The 22,800-nt window shown below is 42.6% G+C and overlaps 1 protein-coding gene across 7 annotated transcripts in view; it reads right to left on the reverse strand.

Annotated features, from left to right (window-relative positions):
- Positions 1 to 2,035: 2,035 nt before the first annotated feature.
- Positions 2,036 to 22,800, reverse strand: part of wwp2 (WW domain containing E3 ubiquitin protein ligase 2) — an 89,373-nt gene continuing 68,608 nt past the window's right edge. For 5 of the 7 annotated variants that reach the window (XM_020585666.1, XM_020585660.1, XM_020585663.1 and 2 more), the window contains 14 exons: positions 16,400 to 16,454; positions 14,843 to 14,924; positions 13,587 to 13,715; positions 12,395 to 12,473; positions 11,635 to 11,706; positions 11,153 to 11,241; positions 8,937 to 9,096; positions 6,411 to 6,544; positions 6,083 to 6,223; positions 5,854 to 5,974; positions 5,025 to 5,129; positions 3,708 to 3,804; positions 3,273 to 3,345; positions 2,036 to 2,473 (listed from right to left, as the gene is read on the reverse strand). In XM_020585666.1, the coding sequence (XP_020441322.1) occupies positions 2,374 to 2,473; positions 3,273 to 3,345; positions 3,708 to 3,804; positions 5,025 to 5,129; positions 5,854 to 5,974; positions 6,083 to 6,223; positions 6,411 to 6,544; positions 8,937 to 9,096; positions 11,153 to 11,241; positions 11,635 to 11,706; positions 12,395 to 12,473; positions 13,587 to 13,715; positions 14,843 to 14,924; positions 16,400 to 16,454 (1,437 nt within the window). In that variant the 3' untranslated portion in view covers positions 2,036 to 2,373. Of the gene's footprint in view, positions 2,474 to 3,272; positions 3,346 to 3,707; positions 3,805 to 5,024; positions 5,130 to 5,853; positions 5,975 to 6,082; positions 6,224 to 6,410; positions 6,545 to 8,936; positions 9,097 to 11,152; positions 11,242 to 11,634; positions 11,707 to 12,394; positions 12,474 to 13,586; positions 13,716 to 14,842; positions 14,925 to 16,399; positions 16,455 to 16,692; positions 16,868 to 22,800 lie in introns of those variants that run through there. The other 2 variants (XM_020585667.1, XM_020585665.1) reach the window with 2 other exon arrangements.

Raw genomic sequence — 22,800 nt, forward strand, 5'->3', positions numbered from 1 at the left:
ACACACTCTTGTGTGTTACAGCCTGCTCAGTGTTTTATAACTAAGGTGTCACTTTATTTTTAAGCTCATTTAATAAGACAAGTTGAACCAGAACAGACTCATTTGGAGCAGCATAGAAACACATACAGTACACACATGGATCACTGTGTAGAGCTATGGGCAGCTTCTGCACAACTTCTATAATTAATTAAAGTCCCACTCCAGAAACATTTTCATTTTTATATTTGTATATAAAAATACTTTACTATAAACAATATGCAGTCTAACACAGCTTTTCCTCAAAAAAATTTCAGTGGGCCTCTGTAATAGGAATGAACATTGCCCCTCATTGTGCATTCCAGGATCTATGAATGTTGCCGTCATCCCTTATGTGGATTTGAATAATTTTGCACGCCCAATTTTTCAGTTTTTTATTTGTTAAAAAAGTTTGAAATATCCAATAAATTTCGTTCCACTTCATGATTGTGTCCCACTTGTTGATTCTTCACAAAAAATTACAGTTTTATATCTTTATATTTGAAGCCTGAAATGTGGCAAAAGGTCCCAAAGTTCAAGGGGGCCGAATACTTTCGCAAGGCACTCGTAGTACGCAAATCAAGGTACATATAACATTTTTAGAAGTAGAATACTATGATATTATTATTATTATTAGTAGTAGTAGTAGTAGTAGTAGTAGTAGTAGTAGTAGTAGTAGTAGTAGTAGTAGTAGTAGTAGTAGTAGCAGCAGTTGCTGACGTCCACACACTGCTTCTACTGGTCCAGTCCGTCGCACCATTTAGCTACACAGTGCTGTAATGGCCATCAGCAGAACACTGAGCCTCTTTGTGCTCACTCAGTACACTTACAGCTCTTATGTAAAACCAGAAACTGATTTTGCCCCAAGCTGACATTTCTTTTATGAACAAACTGAGCCAGGCATACAGATCCCAGTGCAGATCTCATCTGTCAGAGGTCCCTGTGGAGAGATTGCTTTGCTTCTCTGTGTTCACTCACCACAGGATCCTCCTGTATTCTTTCACTATGCAGGGCTGTGGGCCAGGCTGCTCTGCTGGTCACTGGTGTGAGGGACAACACCATGTGGGCCATAAGCCATGCATATGTTCCACCGTGGGAGCTGTGAGAGAGCTACTGTTTACCACTCATGCTACTGAGAAAAACGAATTTCATGATTATGACTCCAAAACAAACAAATAAATAATGAGAATATTTCAATTTTGACAATAATTTTGCCAGTGTTATCCTCCATGTTCACACAGTGTGATACATCTGTAGTGTTTCCACTGCTGGGTTTTCAATAATTGCCCAAAGCTACTGAACCTCCCAGTTGCAGTTGTATCCAGAGACTGGAGTCTGTGACACCACTGCTGTAGCTGAAGTTGCAGACAGGACAGCCAATGGGACAGTAAGAGTGGACATACTGTATATGAAACATTTGTTTGAACTGTTAGGTCCAAATCTGTATTTTCAATTATCGTGATTCTGCCAGTCAAACCACAAAATGTGCCCTGATGTGTGGAAAATGCTACTGGTCCTAATGTAGGAACAACAAAACTCTCAAATGAAATAGGAGTTCAAACTGCATGAATGATTAGGGCTTATACGAACCCTGTATATGTCATGTCAAGATGAAAAAAGCAGTGCAACTCAAGACTGAAATCTCATTTATTTTAGTTATGTACAGGAAAAAATGTTGAATTTCACAATTAACAGAAAAATAAAAAATAAAATCACATCTTATCACTCTAGCCTCGGTAACAGAGGTGCACTAATTTGTGATAATGGCTGTCTCTCGTATACAGACACACATGCACTCAGTTCCTCTAATTCACTGCCTCTCTCACACACCTCATCTCTCTCTCTTTCTTGTCACTTTATGATTTTAAAAATGTATTTCTCTCTGGTAAATATGTTATACTGCATTTGTGGGTAGCTGTGCTGCTGCTGATATTAAAACTATCCTGCTTTCTGCTTTTGGTGCATTTCTAAGCAGTGAGTAGAGGTGTGTGTGTGTGTGTGTGTGTGTGTGTGTGTGTGTGTGTGTGACACCTTAGTCAAATATAGGTCATCCTGTCAAACCCACATACACATCATTTATGTACACAATGGCATTAACAGGAGCAACCACACACACACACACACACATGTAAGGATACACACTCTTCGTCTATGTCCTTGTGTCGCCATCTCACAGCACCAGCTTTAACCCATGATTCAGTAGACAAACATGACTCTCCCTCAGGTGAGGGGATACAGATGGTAGGTGACTTCTCAGCCCTGTGATTAACAAATGCAAAATAATAAGAATGAAAAAATAACAAAAACTATCCCACTAAATTAAGTGTTCTCTTGTAGCCGCCCTGTGCCTGCTTCCTGTCACTCCTGTCCAAATCCCTCCGTCTCCTCGATGGCGAACAGGAGTTTCTCTCTGAGCTGCTCCAGGCTTCGGTAAGGAGGCAGATCCAGACGATTGAAGCTGTGAGGAAGAGATGGGAATATTGTATTGTCTAGTATATTGGTTTGCCATTAACAGATGTTGTCCACTTTCTAAATGACTGATAAGATGCCATTTGTTTCTGTCTTGGCTGTCTCCAGTCCTGCTCACTATGAGCCCATCCAGAGGAAGCTCCTACAGATCCTCTAGTCTAAGAGTCATGAGCCATCATGCTTAATACTAATAAAACACTGTGATTAGACTCTACACAAGCATGATTTCAGTTCCGATACCATTTATGGTCACTGTTTTTTCTACACTGGCCAGTCACTGTGTATCTACATGCTGTGATTACCTCTATACAGCAGTATTCATTGATGCCGGGGGAACCTGCCATTCCCCCACCAGGTTCACGTCACCTTCCTCCACATGAGGGATTAACAGGAAGTGATGCAGCATGTAATCCAGTGTTAGTGTTGGTAATTTGATACCAGCCTCACTGTTCACTCCCCTACAGCCATATCACAGCTGCATGAAGTCACTGCTAATGCGCTATAGTGCTGAGTAAAGGCCAGTCAAGTCAGTGACACTCTTCAAAGGATTTCTAGCCACATTAACTAACTTAGTTGTATTCACATCAGCTGCTTCTTCATGCACAAATGGATTAACATGTTCAACATCTGAACACTGAAGTTCATGCCTGACAATGAAAACAGTAATATAGCAACCTTAGCTTCTAGGTGCACTTGCCAGCATTCTGGAGCTTTCAGTCACATCCACCAGTCTTCCTCTGTGCAAAAATATCTTCCCACACAGTGTAACAGAAGAGACAGCAGCTTACCATGTGTGGCTTCTTGGAAGCCAAGTCTCCTTCCCCACCTTGTCTATGCAGAACTTCTGGGGACCGTTACTTCCTGCAACGATACAAAAGTTAGGTTACTTAATCATAGCTCAACTTAAACTCCTTAGAAAAGCAAATATGCTGAGAGGTTTTGTTCTCTTTACCAGTTTTAACCATGGAATAAATACCAATTTACTATTTACTCTCTTCATCAGAAACACCGTTATCATCCATCTAGACATCCCAGTTTTCCTACTTTTGTTGTGCCTGACAGACGGAAGTATTAAAGTATTCCAGCCTCACCAAGAATGGTATAGCTGGAATACTTTTAATGTGAAAATTATTCTGGAAGAGTTGAGTTGCATTCACTTTTACTGAAGAACAATGACACTTAACAGCAATGAATGTGGAGCATTGCAAATCAGTGTTCTGTACCTATGAGCTCAGCGAAGCCGCCAACAGGCAGTCGACAGGTTCCTGTTACAAACTGAAGCAGACGGATTCTCTTCTCGTTGTCCATCTCCTTCACCACCTGTACAAACACAACTTGATTGTTCTCTGGATACTCACACCAGGCCTCATACACACCGAACCAAACGAACGTCATCATAGCAGATGTATGTGTGTCTGCAAGCAGGCGTTCAGACTGAGTCTGGTAGAACACAACTTACTGCTGTTTCAACCACCAACTCTACAGCATGTACAAGGAGGACAACCCCCCTGTGACATTACCCACTGGTTTTCTGAAGAGTAGTTTGGAAGCTCAAGTCTGGCCACCTCCATATTGCTAATGCTTCACTCCGCCTCCTATGGCTAATCTAAAAAATGGGCAAAGAGGTGGAGCGCGAGTGTAGCGCCCTAGACAGCTGGTGGCCAGCCACCTGTGGCAGGGCCCTCCCACCTGTCACTCAGAATGGCCATTCCCTCAGTTATGCGTACATTTTAGTCTAAATATAATTTAAACAGGCGAGTTCTATAAAAATTCACACCCCATACAGTTATCATGGAAGGGAGAAATTAGTTATATAATTTTTTGTATCAGACTCTCAACATTTATTTCTGCTGTAAAGTTGGGTATTTTACCATGGGAGTCTGTGGGGACTGACTGGGGGTTTTAACACTTCACACTGGATCCGTTTCTCAGCCTTGGAGGTTGCTGCTTGGGTTCAGTGGAAGGGGCTGCCTTGGTCGGGGGTGAGGGGTTGCAGGGGGAGTGTTGTAGGTATGTAGGATACAGCCACACTGTGACAAGTCAATGTGAGTGGCTTAATTCACATTTCCAGGTTGACAGTTTCTGTTGTTAGCCATGCTGCTAACGTAGCCTACTCTACCTTGGCACCAATTCTACCACCAGTCTGTCGGCACTGGTAGATTAAAAACCACAGTTCAACACCCAGTACCCTAACTAATGAAAACACATGGTGTGTCATTGTGGTGTGTTAACTGGTCCAGATTCAAGAATGGTAACATGGTAAACAAGAGAGTCCATGTTCCATCTGTCTCCTGTACATGATTGGTTAGCGCAGCACCTTTGCTGGATGATGTCGCCACCCGGTGTGGCAAAAGTTGACGTAGATCCAACTTTTTTGCAACATGGGGCCGCTGCATTTTGCCGGAGCCCCCTGTGGTGCTAGTCCCGGCTGCAGTGAGGGAAATCCCCCATAGAAATGAATGGAGTGCCTGCGTTTTCCCACACATTTGAAACTCAAGTCTGAATGCCTGCTAACTTCTAACACCATGCCTTGTGCTCACCTGCCAGAACCAGTGGATCTGCTTGCTGTTCTTAGTGTAATGTCTATAGATGGTGTTCTTTTGCCAGTCAGCCAAATCGATCTCCTGCATCCCACAAAGCATCAGCTACAACAAACAAACAGAGGCAGGACGTTTAAAATCCAGTGGGTGTGGCTGTGTGTTTTTTATTCTTTCCATTTGTCTTGTTCTGACTCATCAGCAGGCAAAGAGCAGTGTTACCACACTTGACTAAACTAATTCAACTAACTAAATCACGGTCAGACCTCTTATTAAGATATTTAAGGAAGCAAATACCTTTTCATACTTGCTTTAATCTAGAAGGTTTTACTGTATTTGACCTCAGCCACAGTATTAAATGTTAATTATCTGGTGTTAATATTATTTGTTTTTTACTTTTTAAATGGCTAATATTTATACCATGTAAAGAGAGATTATTTAAGATGAAAGTATGAGAAAGACAAATTTAGCATTTATACCTGTACTTCCTGACTTCTCTTCATCTGGATCTAAATTAAAGATAATGTAAACACTAAAATAAAGAAATAGAGCTGACAAATCTACTTATGTGTTTTATAAATAGGTGTAAAATGGAAACATACACCTGAAAAGTATGTCTGTGAATGGTCAGTGCTGTGTATTAAGATGAAGGGATAAACACTACATTCACATGGAAATAAAATAACCTGACTAATTACTGGATTAACAGAGCTGTGCTGATTTTAAAGCCTTAAACTGATTAGTGAAATACTTATGACTGTCAAAAGGATTTAGTAGTTTAAAATTTTTTCTGAGGGTCTTCATACCAAGGGCAGTGAAAACTGTTCCTCACCTCCAGCTCCTTCTCATCAAAGTAGCGAAGCCACTCCAGAGGAACCACCTCGTTGAACCCATCCAGGAAGGCTCTGGTCTGCTCCTCCACCCCGCGGGTGAACCTCCAGTCTGTCAGCAGGCTGCGGGAGGGGAGAGTGGTTGGGTTTTTATGGTCTGTACTCCATCTTTACTTGTTGCTACTGAAGGTGCTTTCACTGGAGGTGAACAGGTGGCCTATGTTAACTCACCTGATGTACTCCTCCTTGTTTTCCTCAGTCACCAGCTCGTTCTCCCCGTCATCCTTCAGCTGGTGAGTGGAAACCTTGCCGAGGATCTCCATGTCCTGTGCAAAATACAGCTCCACGCCACACTCCTCCAGGTTGTTCTCTCTGGACACACACAGCAATACACACACTGGTATAACAAACCTTCTAATTAGAGAGCTAACAAAGTTACAATAAATGGAAAACTGTCCTTACTAATGTCCTTTATGTTTCTCCACTTCCTACCCCTGTAAGCACAACATAAACACACACATGCACAAATATTCAGAGACATACTGTCCCCGTTACTTACTTGACCCACATGATGGAGTTATAGAACTCAGGATCTATGGACTCCAGGTCTTTAAGCGTGGGTTTCTTGTCCAACATTCGCTTGTAGAACGGCAGCGTGAAGCCAGTGTCAATGAACTTTCCATGATACAAAGCCTGCAGGGAGGATTTGTGACATTACAAACAACAATAAGGAACTGATTCACTGCCCACATTTAGAAAGATACAAATAATAGGCAGACTCGATTCACTAATTCTGATGACATGTAAGGTTTGAATCCCAGATCTAACAAAGTACACAAGTGGGGAAGAGTATTCTTCCAACCACTATAATCCAGGGTTATTAAATTGCTATTTAATGGCCATTGGGGACATTTGTTCTTTACAAATTACAAATATTTCAAATATATCAGCTGCTCAGTTTATGCACTGATGTTTCACTGGGGACTGTTTTGTCCCATTCAAGTGTTAGAAATGTTTAAACAATCCATTGCCTTTACAAGAAACCTGAAGGGGGTTTAAATAAAATGTAGATGACATAAAATACTAGTAAATACAATCCTAGTATTTATTAGTTCTTCACAGTAGGTGAAGGGGGGTGTCAAACCTTTAGTGTTTTTAGTTTTAACTTGTATGTAGTTAGTTTTATGATTAGAACTGTCAAAACCAAATTGATTATTGATTAGTTTGGATGTGACTGTTGCTTCTGGGGGATCTCAGGCCTCTCCTGGTGGAGCTACTCCTCCAAGCTCCAGGTGAGACTCAAACAAGTGGGGGGCTGGAGCCAATCCCAGCTGACACTGGGTGAGAGGCAGGGTCCACCCAGGTCACCATTCTGTCACAGGGCTGACATGGAGACAAACAACCACACACCTTCACTCCTACGGGCAGTTTAGAGTCTCCAGTCAAACTAAGCTGCATGTCATTGGACTGTGGGAGGAAGCCGGAGCACCAGGATAGAACTCACGCAGGCACAGGGAGAACATGCAGACTCCACACAGAAAGACCCCGGGTCAGCCAGGGCTCAAACCTGGAACCTTCTTGCTGTGAGGCAATTATATATATATACATAATTTATTTATTTTGTGGAAACAGTAGCAGCTTCTGTGTTTACATCTGTCCTCAAAATTATATTCCACAATAGTGACTTAGGCTGTACATTTTTTCCTTATTTTTACAGTAAAAGTCAAAAGGAGTCACTAAGATTAGACTAAGATGTGGAGAGAAAAGGTGCCCGAAGCCCACGTGTGCATTTAACACGAACCGCTTCAGTCACAACCTTTCCTCTGTGTGTGTTCACAAAGAGGTCGAGCGAGTAGACTCAGCCAGAAGGAGCTGTTTAAGGTTAAAAGCCCTCAGAGGCCTTGGAGCTGCCGTGAGCCAAAATCAACAGTGACTGATTCAGCCATAGTCTGTTCAGTCCTTCTGTATCCTCGCTGACCATGTGTCTGTCTCACAGCCAGCGAGAAACACACAGTACAATTTAGACTGAGCAAAAGGTGTCAGTGGAAAATGGAGGTCAAAGACAGAAAGTAAAAAAGGTAAAGTAAGAGTCTGGCAGTTGAGAGTTGGTACTGACCAGCATCTTTGTAAGACAAGTCAGCAAAATGCATCTTCTGACTAAATATAAGCAGCTGCTGGCGGGTATGGGCTGGGTGCGGCAGAGGGAAACGGGGGTGAAGGGTGTTGGTTTTGGGACCTACAGAAAGAGGACACTGCAGTACAGTACATACTGTACATCATGCACTGTCATTATGAAGGTACTCCCAACGTGGCGAGGAGGTGGTAAAGGTCTGTAACACACATCACAGCACCACTGGTTCAATCCAACTTCGCTGCATATCATACCTCTCTGTATCCCCTCCAGTGAAATGTAGACTAAAATATCTCTACTGACATGATTATATAAAGGCAAAATGCCCCCGAAAACCTGAAAAATAGAATTCGTGCCAATGGAGCAAGTGAATAAGAGTTTGGCTTCACAAAATACAGCTTTAAAAGCAGCCCATAAATATGTCAGCTTACACATGAGGACACAATGTTTGTCTTTGCCGATGATACAAAGGAAAAACATCTCTGGAGCCAGCTGCCATACAGCATGTAGGTAATAATAAGAACATGAAGCAACTAGAGCAGCGACAGCTCAGTTCTAATGTTCATAATGGTTGGTTTTGTTGTGGTCACACTATTCTGCTTTATTTAGACTGCCATCCTCTTTTTAACTCAGGTGGTGAAACTCGGCAGTTCACATCTCACAACAACCATGCCTGGAAATTAAACAAGCTATGGTTGTTGTGTTAAAGAGTCATGAGCCTGGAGTAGTCAGAAATCAAATGTTTACAACTTGCTATTCAGTAACAGTAACAGTGTGTTTGAGCAAACATTTTATGTTACAAAAAAAATAACTACACTAAGAAGCAAGTATTATGGGGTAAAAACAAAACAAACAGCAAAATACAGGTGCTGACCTCTGTAGCTCAGCTTGAAAGACCTCGAACATCAAATCCCAAAACAAAGTTTAATAAAACTATTTCCCAGTGAAGCTCACCATGGCAATAAAGCGTCCAATGAAGCGGAAGTATGTGAGGTGGTCAGGGTTGATGGAGGAAGCTGGGTTGATCTGCAGACAGTAGTTGTTCTTGCCAGCGTACTCAAACAGACAGTACATGGGGTTCAGGACCTCGTGGGAGAGGAGGAAGAACCATTCCCTGCAGAGCAAGAGGGCAGAAGACATTTATGCAGGAGAAGATACAACCCTTTCTGAAGGCCTGAGAAGCTGAGAAATGACAGCAGAGACATAGTGTTATCATGTCAGCAGTCAATGCGTAATCATCTTCCATAAGCTTAACATGTCAGTGCAATCACCTTCACCAAAAGTTGCTTTAGCAGAGGAAGTGGGGGAGTTAGTTTCTTTGTAAACAGACACACAACGATCAGTTGAAGCAAAGCACCTAAAGCACATTTTGTGGTCCAGGAACGAGTGCTGATGAACAGGTGACACAGATGATGGAGCAAAGAAGACATCTTGTAACAAATACTGATAAAACAACAATCACAGTATATCTAATACAAGGACAGAGCATGAGCAATGAGAACAGTTGTATAGAAAATAATAGTCAACAAAATGTACATAAACACACTACGCATGAGCATTGTATTAAATGAAATATACAGATTCTTTCCATGTTTACCACTGATGATGTTCACTTTATGACATACGTCTATGGTATTTCTTCTTCAGCTCTGTTGTTTGATTTAATACCTATGTTGGGTCAAATCGCACTTTATCAGCTTAACTGGTTTCATTCCTGTTCATTCTGTCTGATTCAATTTTTAAAATTTTTCCACAGCCTGAATTAAGACCAATTCTGAACAAATTAATTCTGTGGCAAACAGAGTGAGTGAACAGTTGTTGGCTTTCTTGCTGAGGGTTAAATGAGAAGACTGACACCCCTGGCATCTCTGACCAGGGACACTCTGGAGTCTCTGCAGGTTACCTGTCAACCTCACATCGATGACAGAATACAGAGATAGGTCCAGGACACAACTGGGCATTAGAGGTGCTGGTAGGTGGACTGGCTATTTCCTTGTGCTTCCAGTCTTTACGCTAAGTTAGCTAAATATCAGACAGCTCAAGCTGTATATTTAACAGACACACATTAGATGTGTATTGTCCTCATTCCTTTAATCAAGGGCTTTTTAAATAGCAGTCTTGTGTAGAGTAACACGTATGTTTTTTTTTTTAATTAGCCATCTCTGGATAGTGGTATAATTTCAAAATACACAGTACATTTAACAAACATACACTCGTCCTACAACGTAACTTTGATACATAAAGTAGATGAAGACAAAACACAGATTATTAAGGATAAATATAACAGGGTAGAGTAAAAAAGGACAAAGATGGACTGTGGGAGGATGCATGTTAGAGAGAATGGGGGCCCACCAGCAGCACCACCACCACCAGCTGAAGCATCAGAACCAAGCGCTCCCAAGGCCCCTGCCCTCCCATGTGGGATATATGTGAGGAGGGGATGAGCTGACGGACGCAGACACCTCCCAACATCCCGTCCGTGGTTCTACCCTGTGGTAGAACAGCATGATGTCACCTACCATAGGGTAAAACCACTGACGTGACACTGGAAACAGACACAAAATACAAAACCAAACAGAAAAATGAAAACGCAGCTAACAGGGAAATAACATATATAGAGAAAAAGACCCCGGAACACAGCGGACGCAGGGTGCAGGATGAATACATGTGATGGCTGGATGGAGGGATGGGGGAGGTGAAGGGGGACAGGGTTGTTGGTGGAGGGGAGGGTGTGTTGTATGGTTTCAGAAAGCAACATTTACAGGAGCAGTAAGTCAAGTATGACCTCTGCTGACAACCAGGGAGAATTTCCTCTCTACACACACACACATCTCAGTCACACCAGTTTACCCTCAGACAAAACAGTTACACAACAATCAGGGTTTTTAAACAGTGGAAAATTTTAAACACCTTGAGCTAAAACACTTGCATCCTCACTGCCCATGGCCTTTTTATGACCTTTAGAAACGTTTTCAATCCTGCTCAGAACTGCAGCTAACACTAACTTAAAAGCTGGTTCCAGAAGAGGTGGAAGCAGGTGAAGACTGAGAAGTGGCAGGAAGAGGGAAAACACGCCACCACCAACATTAAAAACAAATGTTAAAATAACAGATAAAACTTGCAAGAACACACAGAATGACAGAGAAGAAAACTTTTGATGTGGCTCTCACCTGGCGATGCCACCGTAGTCCAGCCCCTCTTCCCCTCTCATAATGATGTAGAGTCTGCGGCGAAGGTCATATGGCTTCACATTCATGATCTGATCACAAAACACATGCTATTAACAAATTCAACAATGCATTTTAACAGGCAACGTGCACGATGTACAGAGAACTGGATACGTATCAACTCCTTCATTTTTACTGTTCATTTGGCTGAATAGAAAAGTGAGGGACTGTTTTGCTTGTCTTGTCATTTGAGCCTGATTTACAGATCATTTGGTTAAAACAGGCTCAAATGAAATCTGAGGAATCTCATAACGTAGGATTAGTCCACCACACCTTTTCGTCCGACCATCACTGAGCCATTATTTTATTTTCCACGTCCTGTAACACCTTCTAAGAATTTTAACATTCATTGATTTATTCATTTCATTCCCCTTAACCCTAATCCTAGATACAGAACAGAGATGTGTGTTTTGTGCCTGTCTGACCTGCTGAAACGAATCCTCAAATAGCGTCTGTCTGGAAACGGAGATCTTCACATGGCTCGGCAATACATTGGACTAGACAGAGGAAACAAATCACGAGGTTAGAAGTCAATTTTAAACAGAGGTGCATGTGTGCAAAAATAGTTTTGTTGAACAGACATTCTCTTAATCCTTGTGAGACTAAAGACGACAGGAATTTACAGTGATGGTTCATAGCTCCATGTATGCCCTGACTTTCTCCCTTACTGCACCAGATCATTTTTGTTTTATATGCCAAGCTTTGAGGAATCTGCATTTGGTAGCCCAACAAACTCGAGGTGAACCTAGACGTTTACGAAGCCCAGAGTACTGAAGATGTTAAGTTTAAAAAGTTAAACAGCAATGTATTTTTGTAAGAAGGTATCTGCTCCACAGACCTGATCAGTTTTCAGCTGAACTACTTACGTCTAAATAAACTGTCGCTAGACAAACAGCTCAGTGTGTGTTCTGTGAAGCCGGTCCAGGTGAACAGGGGTAAAGACACTGCTGTTATCTTTTTTAAAATGTGCCGTGAGTGCAACAAATTCAATTCTATTCACTTCCACTGTACTGGAATGGAAGCAAGAATCTGGACAAATATAGACAAAACTCTCTGCTGAATACTACCACAGGTAAGGTAAGAGTAAAAGCATGGCTTTGTACAATTTCAGTGACCAGACCTAAAGTCCACTAATGTACACCTTAACTTAATACACAGTGGCTACAGGCTCCAGTTAACACTTACATGGCACAGGAAGCGGAACTGGTGGTACTTCCACCTGAAGCTGCGGTCATAGGCACCAGGTGAGCCGCCCTGTCGTGATCTGAACACACACCCGAAGAGACAGAGGGAGGAGATGAGCTCAGTTTTACACTGTTTAAGTAAAATCCATGGAAAATCCTGGTTTACAAAAAGGAACAAACAACCTTGGTGTGTTGTGTTTTTGGTTTCTGACAGGTCAGCTGGCCAACAGAAGAGGCCCTGGTGTTACCTGTAGCCCACTCTGAGCCAAAGACTCAAAGTAAATGTTAGATACACACCGGCCATCCTGCTCTAAACAACGGCTCAGACACAAGAGGTGAGTCTGGGTCTACAGCTGTGTTAGTATAAGCTCCACCAGCCCACATCTCACACACACACACACACGCACCGGATACTGCATGTGCCTTGTCAGCACAGGAGAGACTGAGACAGACAGATAATGGGAGGAAGGGGGAGGAGAGAGTGAAATGGCAGAGAAGAAGAAGGAGGCCTCTAATGTATCGGGTTTGTGCTCGCCAAGCTGCCAGGCACATTTTGGTTTGGGTTAGGAAATGGCAAGCAGCTATGCGCAGGCCACGGACACACACTCCTGCAAGATCCAGCGTGAAAACAGGTGAAGACTGTTGCAGCAGCCCTGCACAACCACCAGCCTAAAAATATGGTCAAATATCAGCATGAAAAGCAGCTCGCAGATTCACTCGTACACACAAATCCATCTACAGTAGTGACCACACAAGCAAATACACAGCTGCATGCTGAACATAAACACACAACAATACGGCACATTCTCCTGACTTTGCAGGCCAGACATCCAAAGGCTGAGAGGAAGAAAGGTGTGTGTGCTAGTATGAATGTGTTACTGTGACGCTTGAGTTGCTCCTGTCTGAAGTGCCAAAAATGAAAGGCAATGAACATAGGCTCAATAATGATGGTGATGTAGTTTAGACAGACGTGATCTTTTCATTATCTTTTAAGATTTACACAGAATGAGAGGATTGTTTCAGTTTAAATGAATATTTGAAATGCAGTTATGTCAGACCCAGGCAAAATTACAAAACTTGTCTTAATGTTTTAACTTCAGATCACTTCCTGGGAATGTCTTATCGTTAGCCTATGACATAGTTTAATTTTTCTTCAAGAGCAGGTTTGGGAGGAAGGCCTGAGATATATTTACCCTGACTCAAACCCAGGCCGGGGGTCTTTAAAGGTGGTCGTGCGCGAGTTGTGGTCCACAAAATATCGGACTCCCTCAGCGGTGTACTTCATCTCCCAGCCCGGGGGCAGGGGGTGTTCCTTGATCATCCTGCAACAGGGAGAGGGCAGTGAGCACGGTCCCAGCTGGAGGGCCCCGTCCTGGGGATGAAATTAACACACCTCCCTGCCAATCTGTGGATCTAAATAAAGCCCTGGATAGGAAGGAAAAACCTACGCTGGCCATGCCATGGTGGAGTTTAGCTCCTCTGAGGATTCTGAAAGCAAGCTATTGTTTTAATTACAAAGAGTGGCTACTCAGAGCAATGTCGTTAATGTGACCAAGATTTCCTGTTCCACCGAGGCTGCAGTTTGTGCCTCTCATTTGGCATCACTGCTCGCCCCACAGAGCTAAGCATCGTTTTTATAAAAAATAAGTACCCAGCAATCTTGGAAACACACAGGTATTTCACACTTACTGCTGCTCTGACGGTATTTACAAATCCTCAAAGACTCTTCTAACCGTCTGGATTTTAAAAGTCGACCTGCTGCAGTACATTAAAGCCTTCTCCTGGTTGACTCTGGTTTTCTGTCAGTGCAGCTGAAATTAACATCTTTTTTCATTTTGATTGGCACAAGAATAATATATGTAATTTTTATGACAATATAAGAAAGTAACATTGATATAGAGAATTAACTGATGGACATACAGTTTGGTTCACAATGCACAAATTAGCAAAGGACTTTAACTTATGGCTGCCATCTTAAAATGTATTTAAGAGTTAAAGAAATAGTGGGTGATGCCAGACAAAGTTTACAAGTTGCTCTGGCCTTTTGAGGTTTGGAAAGGAGTGATATGAACTACATGCACACATGTAGAGGAAGCTAACTGTCTTTTTTTTTTTTCAACTCAGAACAGTTCATTTGTAAAATAAGAATTTGCCATGTTCCTCTAAACTCCGTAGGTTTTAAACTTCCATGGAATATTTCCTCCTTTGGGAACACCACTCTTTAAATTCCACATTATTCCAAGACATTCCTGGAATAGTAATCAATTTGATCAGTGGGAAATATGCGTGGTCTGATCTTGTAATGTACGGCTCACTCTGTTGTCATAGTGAACTGTGGATGATGATTATATCTCTTTCTGTATGAGCAAACACCCAAAGCGATGTACCATCCAACAAGCAGGCAAACACATGCACACAGACAGGAGTACTTTTTCTAGCTCGGTCTCACCCTTGGGTCCGCGGATCATCCCACTGTGTTGTACGTGTGTTGTGATTGACGAAGTACACTCTGCCATTGTCCTGACGCTTCTCTGTAGAGAAACAGAAAAGCCATCTTTGTGGGATTTGTGATATTCAAAGTGTGAAGATTTTTAAAAACTTTAAAAACTCCAGGATACTTTAATGGGGTCGCTCGAATGGCTCAAACAGTGACAACCAGGGAAAAAAATCCACCCCACTGTGATAGAAACCAGCAAGTCTGTGTGGTATTTCATTATGGCTTGATCCAAATACCTCGTCAGGGTAAACCTAAGTGTGTGTGTGGAATTATGGCTGTGGTGGAGGCATCTGAAAGTTAGGTTGGGGTCAAATATGAACCAAGATTAAATTTCAAAAACTACTACATTTGAAGCATCTTAAAACCAGAAATACACTTCATGGGAGTGTGTGTGTGTGTGTATGTGTGTAGTAGGCCGCTGGTCTCAAGCGAGTAGCTGGTGCCCTATCCTCCTTCCTCCATCATGCTGACATCTTTTTCTCATTAACAGGAGTGTGTGGAGGGCCCAGAAACAGTGGGGCTCACATTGCAACTCTTACTCACTTTCTCCTTGACTTACTCCACCCCCCACTCTACTATCCACTTTACCCTCCCTCAGTTTCTTGCATTTACCACTGTCTCTTTTCCTTCCCCTCCAACTTGAGGTGCCACAACATGTCTAAAAGGCATCATGGTCAGGGAGCAAGAGAACATGGCCGTGTTATAACGTCTGTGAAGATGTTGGGAAAACGTGAGCTGTTGGTTTATCAATGTGTGTGACATGATTCTGGGTACACTCCTATTACATTTGGGAAAATGGTGGATGGCGAAGAGCCCCATCAATAATGCGGCCTCTGTAATTTGTGGGCTTTAGAGTAAAGGGAGTGTGTACAGCGGCGAACTGATGTAACATGAGAAGAGTATTGAAAACAAACCAATAGATATTTTATCCAGATCTTCTACAACAAAATGATCCTATTCAAGTGGACATATAAATCAGTCAGTTAAGAACTAATCTGCTCACTGGGAAGAGCTTCAAGCAAATATGAAAAGCCCCAGAACCAGCATCGTTTCTAAAGTTGCAGAAAGGATTAAAATCATCAGCAATGTGCACAGGCTCTCTTAGAACAAACTTTTTGCAACACTTTACCCAAACTTCACTTATTCACAACTGCTTGTAGACATGAGAAACTCATTTCAAATGACTTAAAGTAACTAAATCAAGAAGCCTGGGGTTATATCTTGACAAAATGCATTGCTTCACTACTGGCAAGAACTGTCAAAAATACCTACACTAAACTGGCAAGAGGTGCAGGTTCTGATTGAAAACAGCTCAGACCCAAGAATCCAGTCCTGACTGGCCAGATTTATCTAAAAATGGATGTCTCCAGCAGGTGCGGAGGACATTCAGACTGACCAAAATCTAGCTCACTAATAGAGAGCAAACCTCAAGACCAACAGTTCAGCACCCTTCCCTGAAATTATCTTTGTCTGGAATGTAAGTACAAGCAACGGGTTAGGCTCACTTACCCCATCCAGGAGGGAGAGGGCCCAGAGGATCATTTTCCACCAGAGCACCAGATGGCTGAGGGAGAAACAGAGAGAGACAAAACAAATCCAGTTAGGACACCTTTCTGTCTCCCGTCTCCCACCTCTATACTTGATTTCCTCCTGCCTGCTCTCAGGGTTTGTTGCCGTCGCATGCTGATGATGATGAAAGGAAGGAAATGCTTCGGAAAAACACCCCAAAAATTTTCAGAAAGGAGGGAAAAACACTGAGGTTGGAGAAGAAAAAAAAAAGACAAAAAGCCAATAAAACTCACTCAGTGCAGGGGGCACAAGTTCTGCTAGTCAAGGGAAGGCATCAGACGCGTGAGTACAGATCTTTCACTTCAACTCGCTAACTCACAAATGCAGGACGGTGTCTGTGGGTGAGTCAGGCTGGCTGAAGTATGTGTGCATGTGGGGGCAAGTGTTACAGGCAGGAGGGGGGACGGGGGTGGCTCCTCTCTGCTGCAGCAGTAAGGGGCGACTGAGGGATCTGGCCGGCCGGCGGCTCGTATGCCTTCCAAAAACTACATGCTTGGTAGGAGGATAAAACAACAACGCTGTTCCAATGAGCTCACTGGCTGGTGCAGGCCCCACCCCCCCGGCTTCCCACTCACCTCCTCAAATACACCCCACCTCCACCCTGGCACCCCTCTCTTCTCCACCCTGATCGTCCTCCTCCTCCTTTCTCTGGCTCTTTTCTAGTGCTGCTGTGAAAGTAGGCAGGAAAGTGCGATGTCTGAGGGAACTGAAAGAACATTCATGCTTGTTCCAGACTGGACACCCCCGCCCCCTCACCCACAGCCCAAACCCACGTTGGGCCTGACAAAAGGCACCTTTATTCACCCTGGGCCTGTGAGGTTTACTCAGCCTGCACTCACATACACACACCGCGAAAGAAACTCTGTGTGTGTGAGCACGCCACAGTGTTTAAAGTTTGTCCGTGGCAAACAGTGTGTATGTTTTTATCATGGAATACACACACACACACACATACACACACACACACACACACACAAATGCACTGACTGGAAAAGTAGCTGAAAAGACGCTTGTTTGTAATTAGCCGAGGCTGATGGTTTTCATGGTAAAAGATGTTTATGGAATGCATGTGTGGCAAACAGCGCCAGCATCATTAGGTGTGCCAGTGAGCTGCCTCTAACAACACGTTACCCGTGCACACACGTTGAGCTCTATTCAGTATTTGTCTAAAGCCAAACAAGCAACTGATAAAAATGTTTTATTTATGCTAACTAATAACTAAATAATAGAAATAAATAAAAACAAAGCAGCGTGTAAATAGCTTCATCTTCTGTTGAACGGCTGGTTTTGGCATCATACAGGCAGTGATGGTTGTTCTTTGTTGGACAAACTGAGGTGACAAGAAAACACCAGCATTTTCCAAATGAAAGTTGGTGGAACTTCAAAGCTTTTCTCACCAAGTGATGATTATTTCTTGAGAAAAGCAGAGAATTATCCACTGAATGTCACCGTCACTTTACACAGCATTTTCCAAACAGAACTATGACTGTGGCCATTTAAAGCGGCTCTGTCATGGAAACTCTGAGGGAGTCGACATGGAAAGGACTGGGCCTGCTGGAGGAATGAGTGGGCACATAACAGGGTTAAAAAGGGTGGTGTGTGTGTGTGTATGTGTGTCTCGCTCCCATCGACAGGCAATCTATGCCCCCGCGCTTATGGGTGTTCTGTGACTAAAAAAGGTAAAAGGAGAATATAATGATATAATGACATGATGACTTCATCCTGGCTCTGACCATTCAGCTCCTCAGCAGCTTCCAGACAGAGCGAGGCTGGAGGGAGAAAAAGAAGGAGACAGAGAAAACAAGGGAGGGAGAGGAAGAGAGGGAAAAGCAGCATGTTGGCAGAAATGTGTGAAATAAAGGTTGGATGTTATGGATCTAGAAGGAATATGTTACAAAGGCACGGTCACTTTTACTGTGGCTCCAGAAGACACACAATTAGTAAAACATAAACTGTTTATCTATACCACTGTAAAAACAGTCACGTTTCTGTCCCAAAGACAACATGCCACTTGTTTTCCCCACATCTGCAGAAAGGCCAAAGTGAAAAACAGGAAACCAGGAAACTTGAGGTCAGCGAGTTCATCAGTCATTCAAACACTTCGAATGTGTGGCAACTCAGCTGGGGGTTTCAGACCGTTCCAGAAAAGTAGTTTTTGTTGGACTGGGTCCAAAATTATTATTTTTTGTCTAGTATTAAGTGATGCACGCTGTTCACACTGAAATGTTTTCATCTCCAACTCAGTATTTCTGCTGGTGAACATTTGCATTTCAAGTTTGAAGTTTGGCCCTTCTTCAATAAAACTGCTGGGAAGTGTCTTAGCTGTTTATAAAGACACTTTTGCAACTATGCAACAAAATATCTTAAATCCGGAGGTTTGACTGGCCCGGTCCACATCTGTCGCCTATTGAAAAGGCGTGGCACATCATGAAGAGGAGGATCAGACAACAGTGACACCGGACTGTTGAGCAGCTGAAGTCTTGTATCGAGCAACAATGGACAATTAGTATCGTCAGTTCCCAGATAATTAAAAAGTGTCATTAAAAGGCGACGTAAACAGTGGTAACCATGCCTCTGTCCCACCTTTTTTTGAGTGTGTTGCAGGCGTCAAATTCAAAATTTGTTTATATTTACAAAATGCATTTAAACAGAAAAGTGAAAACAGAGGTTGGAGTGAAGGAACAAATCACAGATTTTACATTTTATTGCATTTTGGAAAATGTTCCAGCTTTTCTGGAAGTGGGGTTTGTAAATCTCAGCACACCGATTGGATGCACATAATTTTAGGTTCAGTGTGACTTGGACTTCCTAAGCAAATCATTATCTTCAATGTAAAAATGAATCCCCCCAAAACCCACATAAAATCACAAAAAGAGAAGCCCCTTATAACTCCAGAACCTGCGTGAGAAATCATCCAGACTTCTTCAGCAACAAAGTGATTTGGTGACCGTCTTTGTGCCCATGGCTATATTGCAAATAAGAGCTGCTAATGCAGCACTAACACATGTGAATACAGCTGTATGTAAATATATATATGTATAATGCGCAGAAGAAAACCTGCTCAGAGTTTTTATTCCCAAAGACCTTCAGTTTTAATGCTGAGATTATAACAAACATAAATCACACTTAAATGGACCTTTGATTTCTCTTCTTCGTAGCATCATGTTAACAAAATCAGCATGGGTGCAATTCACATTTGTTCTGTTCATTGTGTTTTCAATAAACAGACCACTTACAAAAGTGACTTGTGAGAATATGAACACTGACAGACCATGTGTATACACAAGTGGATGTGACATGCAGCCATGTGGACGTCGGTGAGCTTTCTGATAAAACACAGGGCCGATTCAGGTAGTGCTGTTAAGGCTCCTTATTCCAGTGAGAATGGACAGAAATCCCAAGAGCAAGAGGGGAGGGAAGAAGCAGGAAGCAATTGAAGAAGGTGAGGGCTGAACACTTATTTGAGGGTGGAGGATGAAGAGTGGTAATAACAAAAAGAAAGAAAGACACAAAGATGATCTTAAATGAGCCAAAATAAAATTAGAGACAATTTAGTGCAATGCACAAAAGGGGGGTTTTTGAGAGTGAAACAGAGATTGGGGAGATTCTGGAGAGGTAACAAAGCAGTTTTGGGGGGGGGGCACATGAGGGTAAAGGAAAGAATGGAGGTATCACTAGCACAGGTAAAAGGGGGGAGGAGAGGGGAAAGAGCCGGAAACAGCAGTTAATGACTCTGAGCCTGCACTCTGGGACTCCTAACAAGTGGCAATTACTCTGCAAACACCAAACACACACAAGCACCACAATGGTAGACCAGCTACACAGTGTCTATTTGAAAGACTTTACATGTAATGGATATAAAACTCTCAATGTGTGCACTCTCCAACGCTTGTGTTTTAGTTGGCACAGACACAGCTTGTGTGAGTGCACGCACTGTGTACCTATTACATGGTCAGTGAAGAGAATGACCCTTGAATCTCTTTGGTTGTCTTGTGCTACAAAAAAGAAATGTAGCACCTGACCTCGACATTACAGCCCAGTGCACACGCCAAGGAGAATGGAGTACTCACTGATACCGAGTACCGATACAAGTGTAGTGTTTCTACTGTAAAAATCACAATCTCCACCAAAATCTACCACTACCACCATTCCTACTGAATACAACATACAACTGTCTGTAGCCTACTATGCCACATACTGTAACAGGCGGTTTCTAGCCTTTGTAGTGCGACAAAATTATTACACAGCAAGTCTGGGAGTGTGTAATATCACATTCGGCAGTTAAAGGTTTAATTTAACAAGGGTACATGTTCTTCCTTTAAACTGGTGCCTGTCCTCTCTGCAGGACATGTCCCTGGTCTCCACAAGAATACAACTCATCTTCACACACACAGCTCATTAGACTCCACTGTTAACTACATCAAATTAGCAGTTGCGTTTTCTTGTTCTCAATGATACATTACAACCAGCATTAACGAGCACCGTGTGAATTTGGTGGGTGAATGGTCTAGGTGTTTTGACTGCGGGGAGAGCAAGGACGTTGCATTTCTATGGTCTGTTGTCGTGTTCAGCTTGTTCAACAGGGCTTTGATTCATTATTCTCTGCATTACTGTTGGTTTTGCTGCACATATTGAGCATTGATGTCTCTGTAAAAAGTGACCGTGTCCATCTGAGCCGGGGAGGGAGGGCGCTCACAGACAACAGAGCAAAGAGCCAGAGCCCACAGTCGGCTTTACGTCTGTCATCATCATTTATCTTAAAATATCCGTGAACCACTGGCTCAGCCAGAGTCAGGTTAATGCAGTTAAGTGGTATTGGTGTGTAGCATTGGACTTTTATAAGTACAAGTACTAGAAGGTGATATCAGACCCAGTATCGGTGCGTTCCCACAATAAGGAATACATTGACATCCATTATGACATCCTGAACACCCACGACAATGAAAACATTACCTACCCTGACTTTTGAAATGATCGTTCCCAAGACGGTTTTAGTAGTTATTATTTAGAGTGCATCCACACACATGTAGTTCACGGTTAAACTATGAGCTCTTCTGTATGTGTTTCCTCGTTCACACACACTGGTGCCATAAATAGCCACCGCTATCAGCAGTGTGGGCATTCCAAGACACAGCACTGTACTATCAACATGGAGGGCAGACCTGCCTATTGGCCTGACAGGGAAATAAGATCCATCAAATAATTATCTCGGCTATAAGTCAGCATTAAAGTGCAAAGAAAACTAGAGAAATGCATTTCCTGTCGAAAATGCATGTGGATGCTAATAAAAGCTGAAAGATCGTCCTGAAAATGCCTGAAATCAATTGCTGAAACAGCTGAAAGATGAGAAGAAATGGCTGAAGTTCTGTGTTGAATAATCTGAAGGATAAGATGCAATAAAGTAGGAATGGCCTTGAAGAGTTGAACATTTTGATACCTGACTGGCTTTTCTAGCTGAAGGTATGCTGAACTTATTAAGATGTGAAAATAGTCCAATAGGACTTTTAGAAATTAACCCAATTCTTTTGTTGGAAGCACAAGAAGTGAAGAGAGAGGGGGAGGAGGAAGGGGAGAGAGACAGAGAGAGGAGTTATGTTGGGGCATGTCCCATTTGCGCTGCATTTTATGAACCGCCAGATGGCACTCCAAGACTGTGCCATTGACTCAGCACTTTGAGCTCCCATTGACTTGTATTGCAAAATATAAAGCTGAATAGATTAAAAAGTATAAATGTTATAAAAAGTTGAGTACAAGCAGGGATGTCCTTGAAGAGCTGAACATTTTGATACCTGAATGGCTTTTGGAGCTGAAACTATGCTGAACTTATAAAGATGTGAAAATTGCCTCATTCGTCCCCACAAAGTAGGTAAAACGAGCAGGTGTGTGTGTGTGTGTGTGTGTGTGTGTGTGTGTGTGTGTGTGTGTGTGTGTGTGTGAAGTCCCAATTACACCCTGTGGACTACTACAGTGTGGCTATCGAAATAAAACAATGTGAAGATTTCCCTGAAAATGCCTGAAATCAATTGTTTAAAGAGCTGAAGGATGAGAAGATATGGATGAAGTTCTTTGTTGAAATAGCTGACAACACAAAGATGCCATAGCAATAGTGAACTACATTAAACAGCGTGCCAAGAACAGCTGTTGTTTCATACAGCTGTGCAAAGACCTGGGATTAGATCATGTCCAGTTGCTGTGTCGTTCAGAAGTTTGCTTGGCTTTCAAGGGGAAAAGTAATGTCATGGTTTTATGAGCTTAAACACGAAATCACTGCCTTCCTTTCGCACAATATCTCCCTGTATACTGAGATGCTCAGTGATAAATTCTGGAGTGGCAGTGAAGTA

The sequence above is a fragment of the Monopterus albus genome, unplaced genomic scaffold, assembly GCF_001952655.1.
Source record: "Monopterus albus unplaced genomic scaffold, M_albus_1.0 scaffold373.1, whole genome shotgun sequence".
Taxonomy (NCBI): Eukaryota; Metazoa; Chordata; class Actinopteri; order Synbranchiformes; family Synbranchidae; genus Monopterus; species Monopterus albus.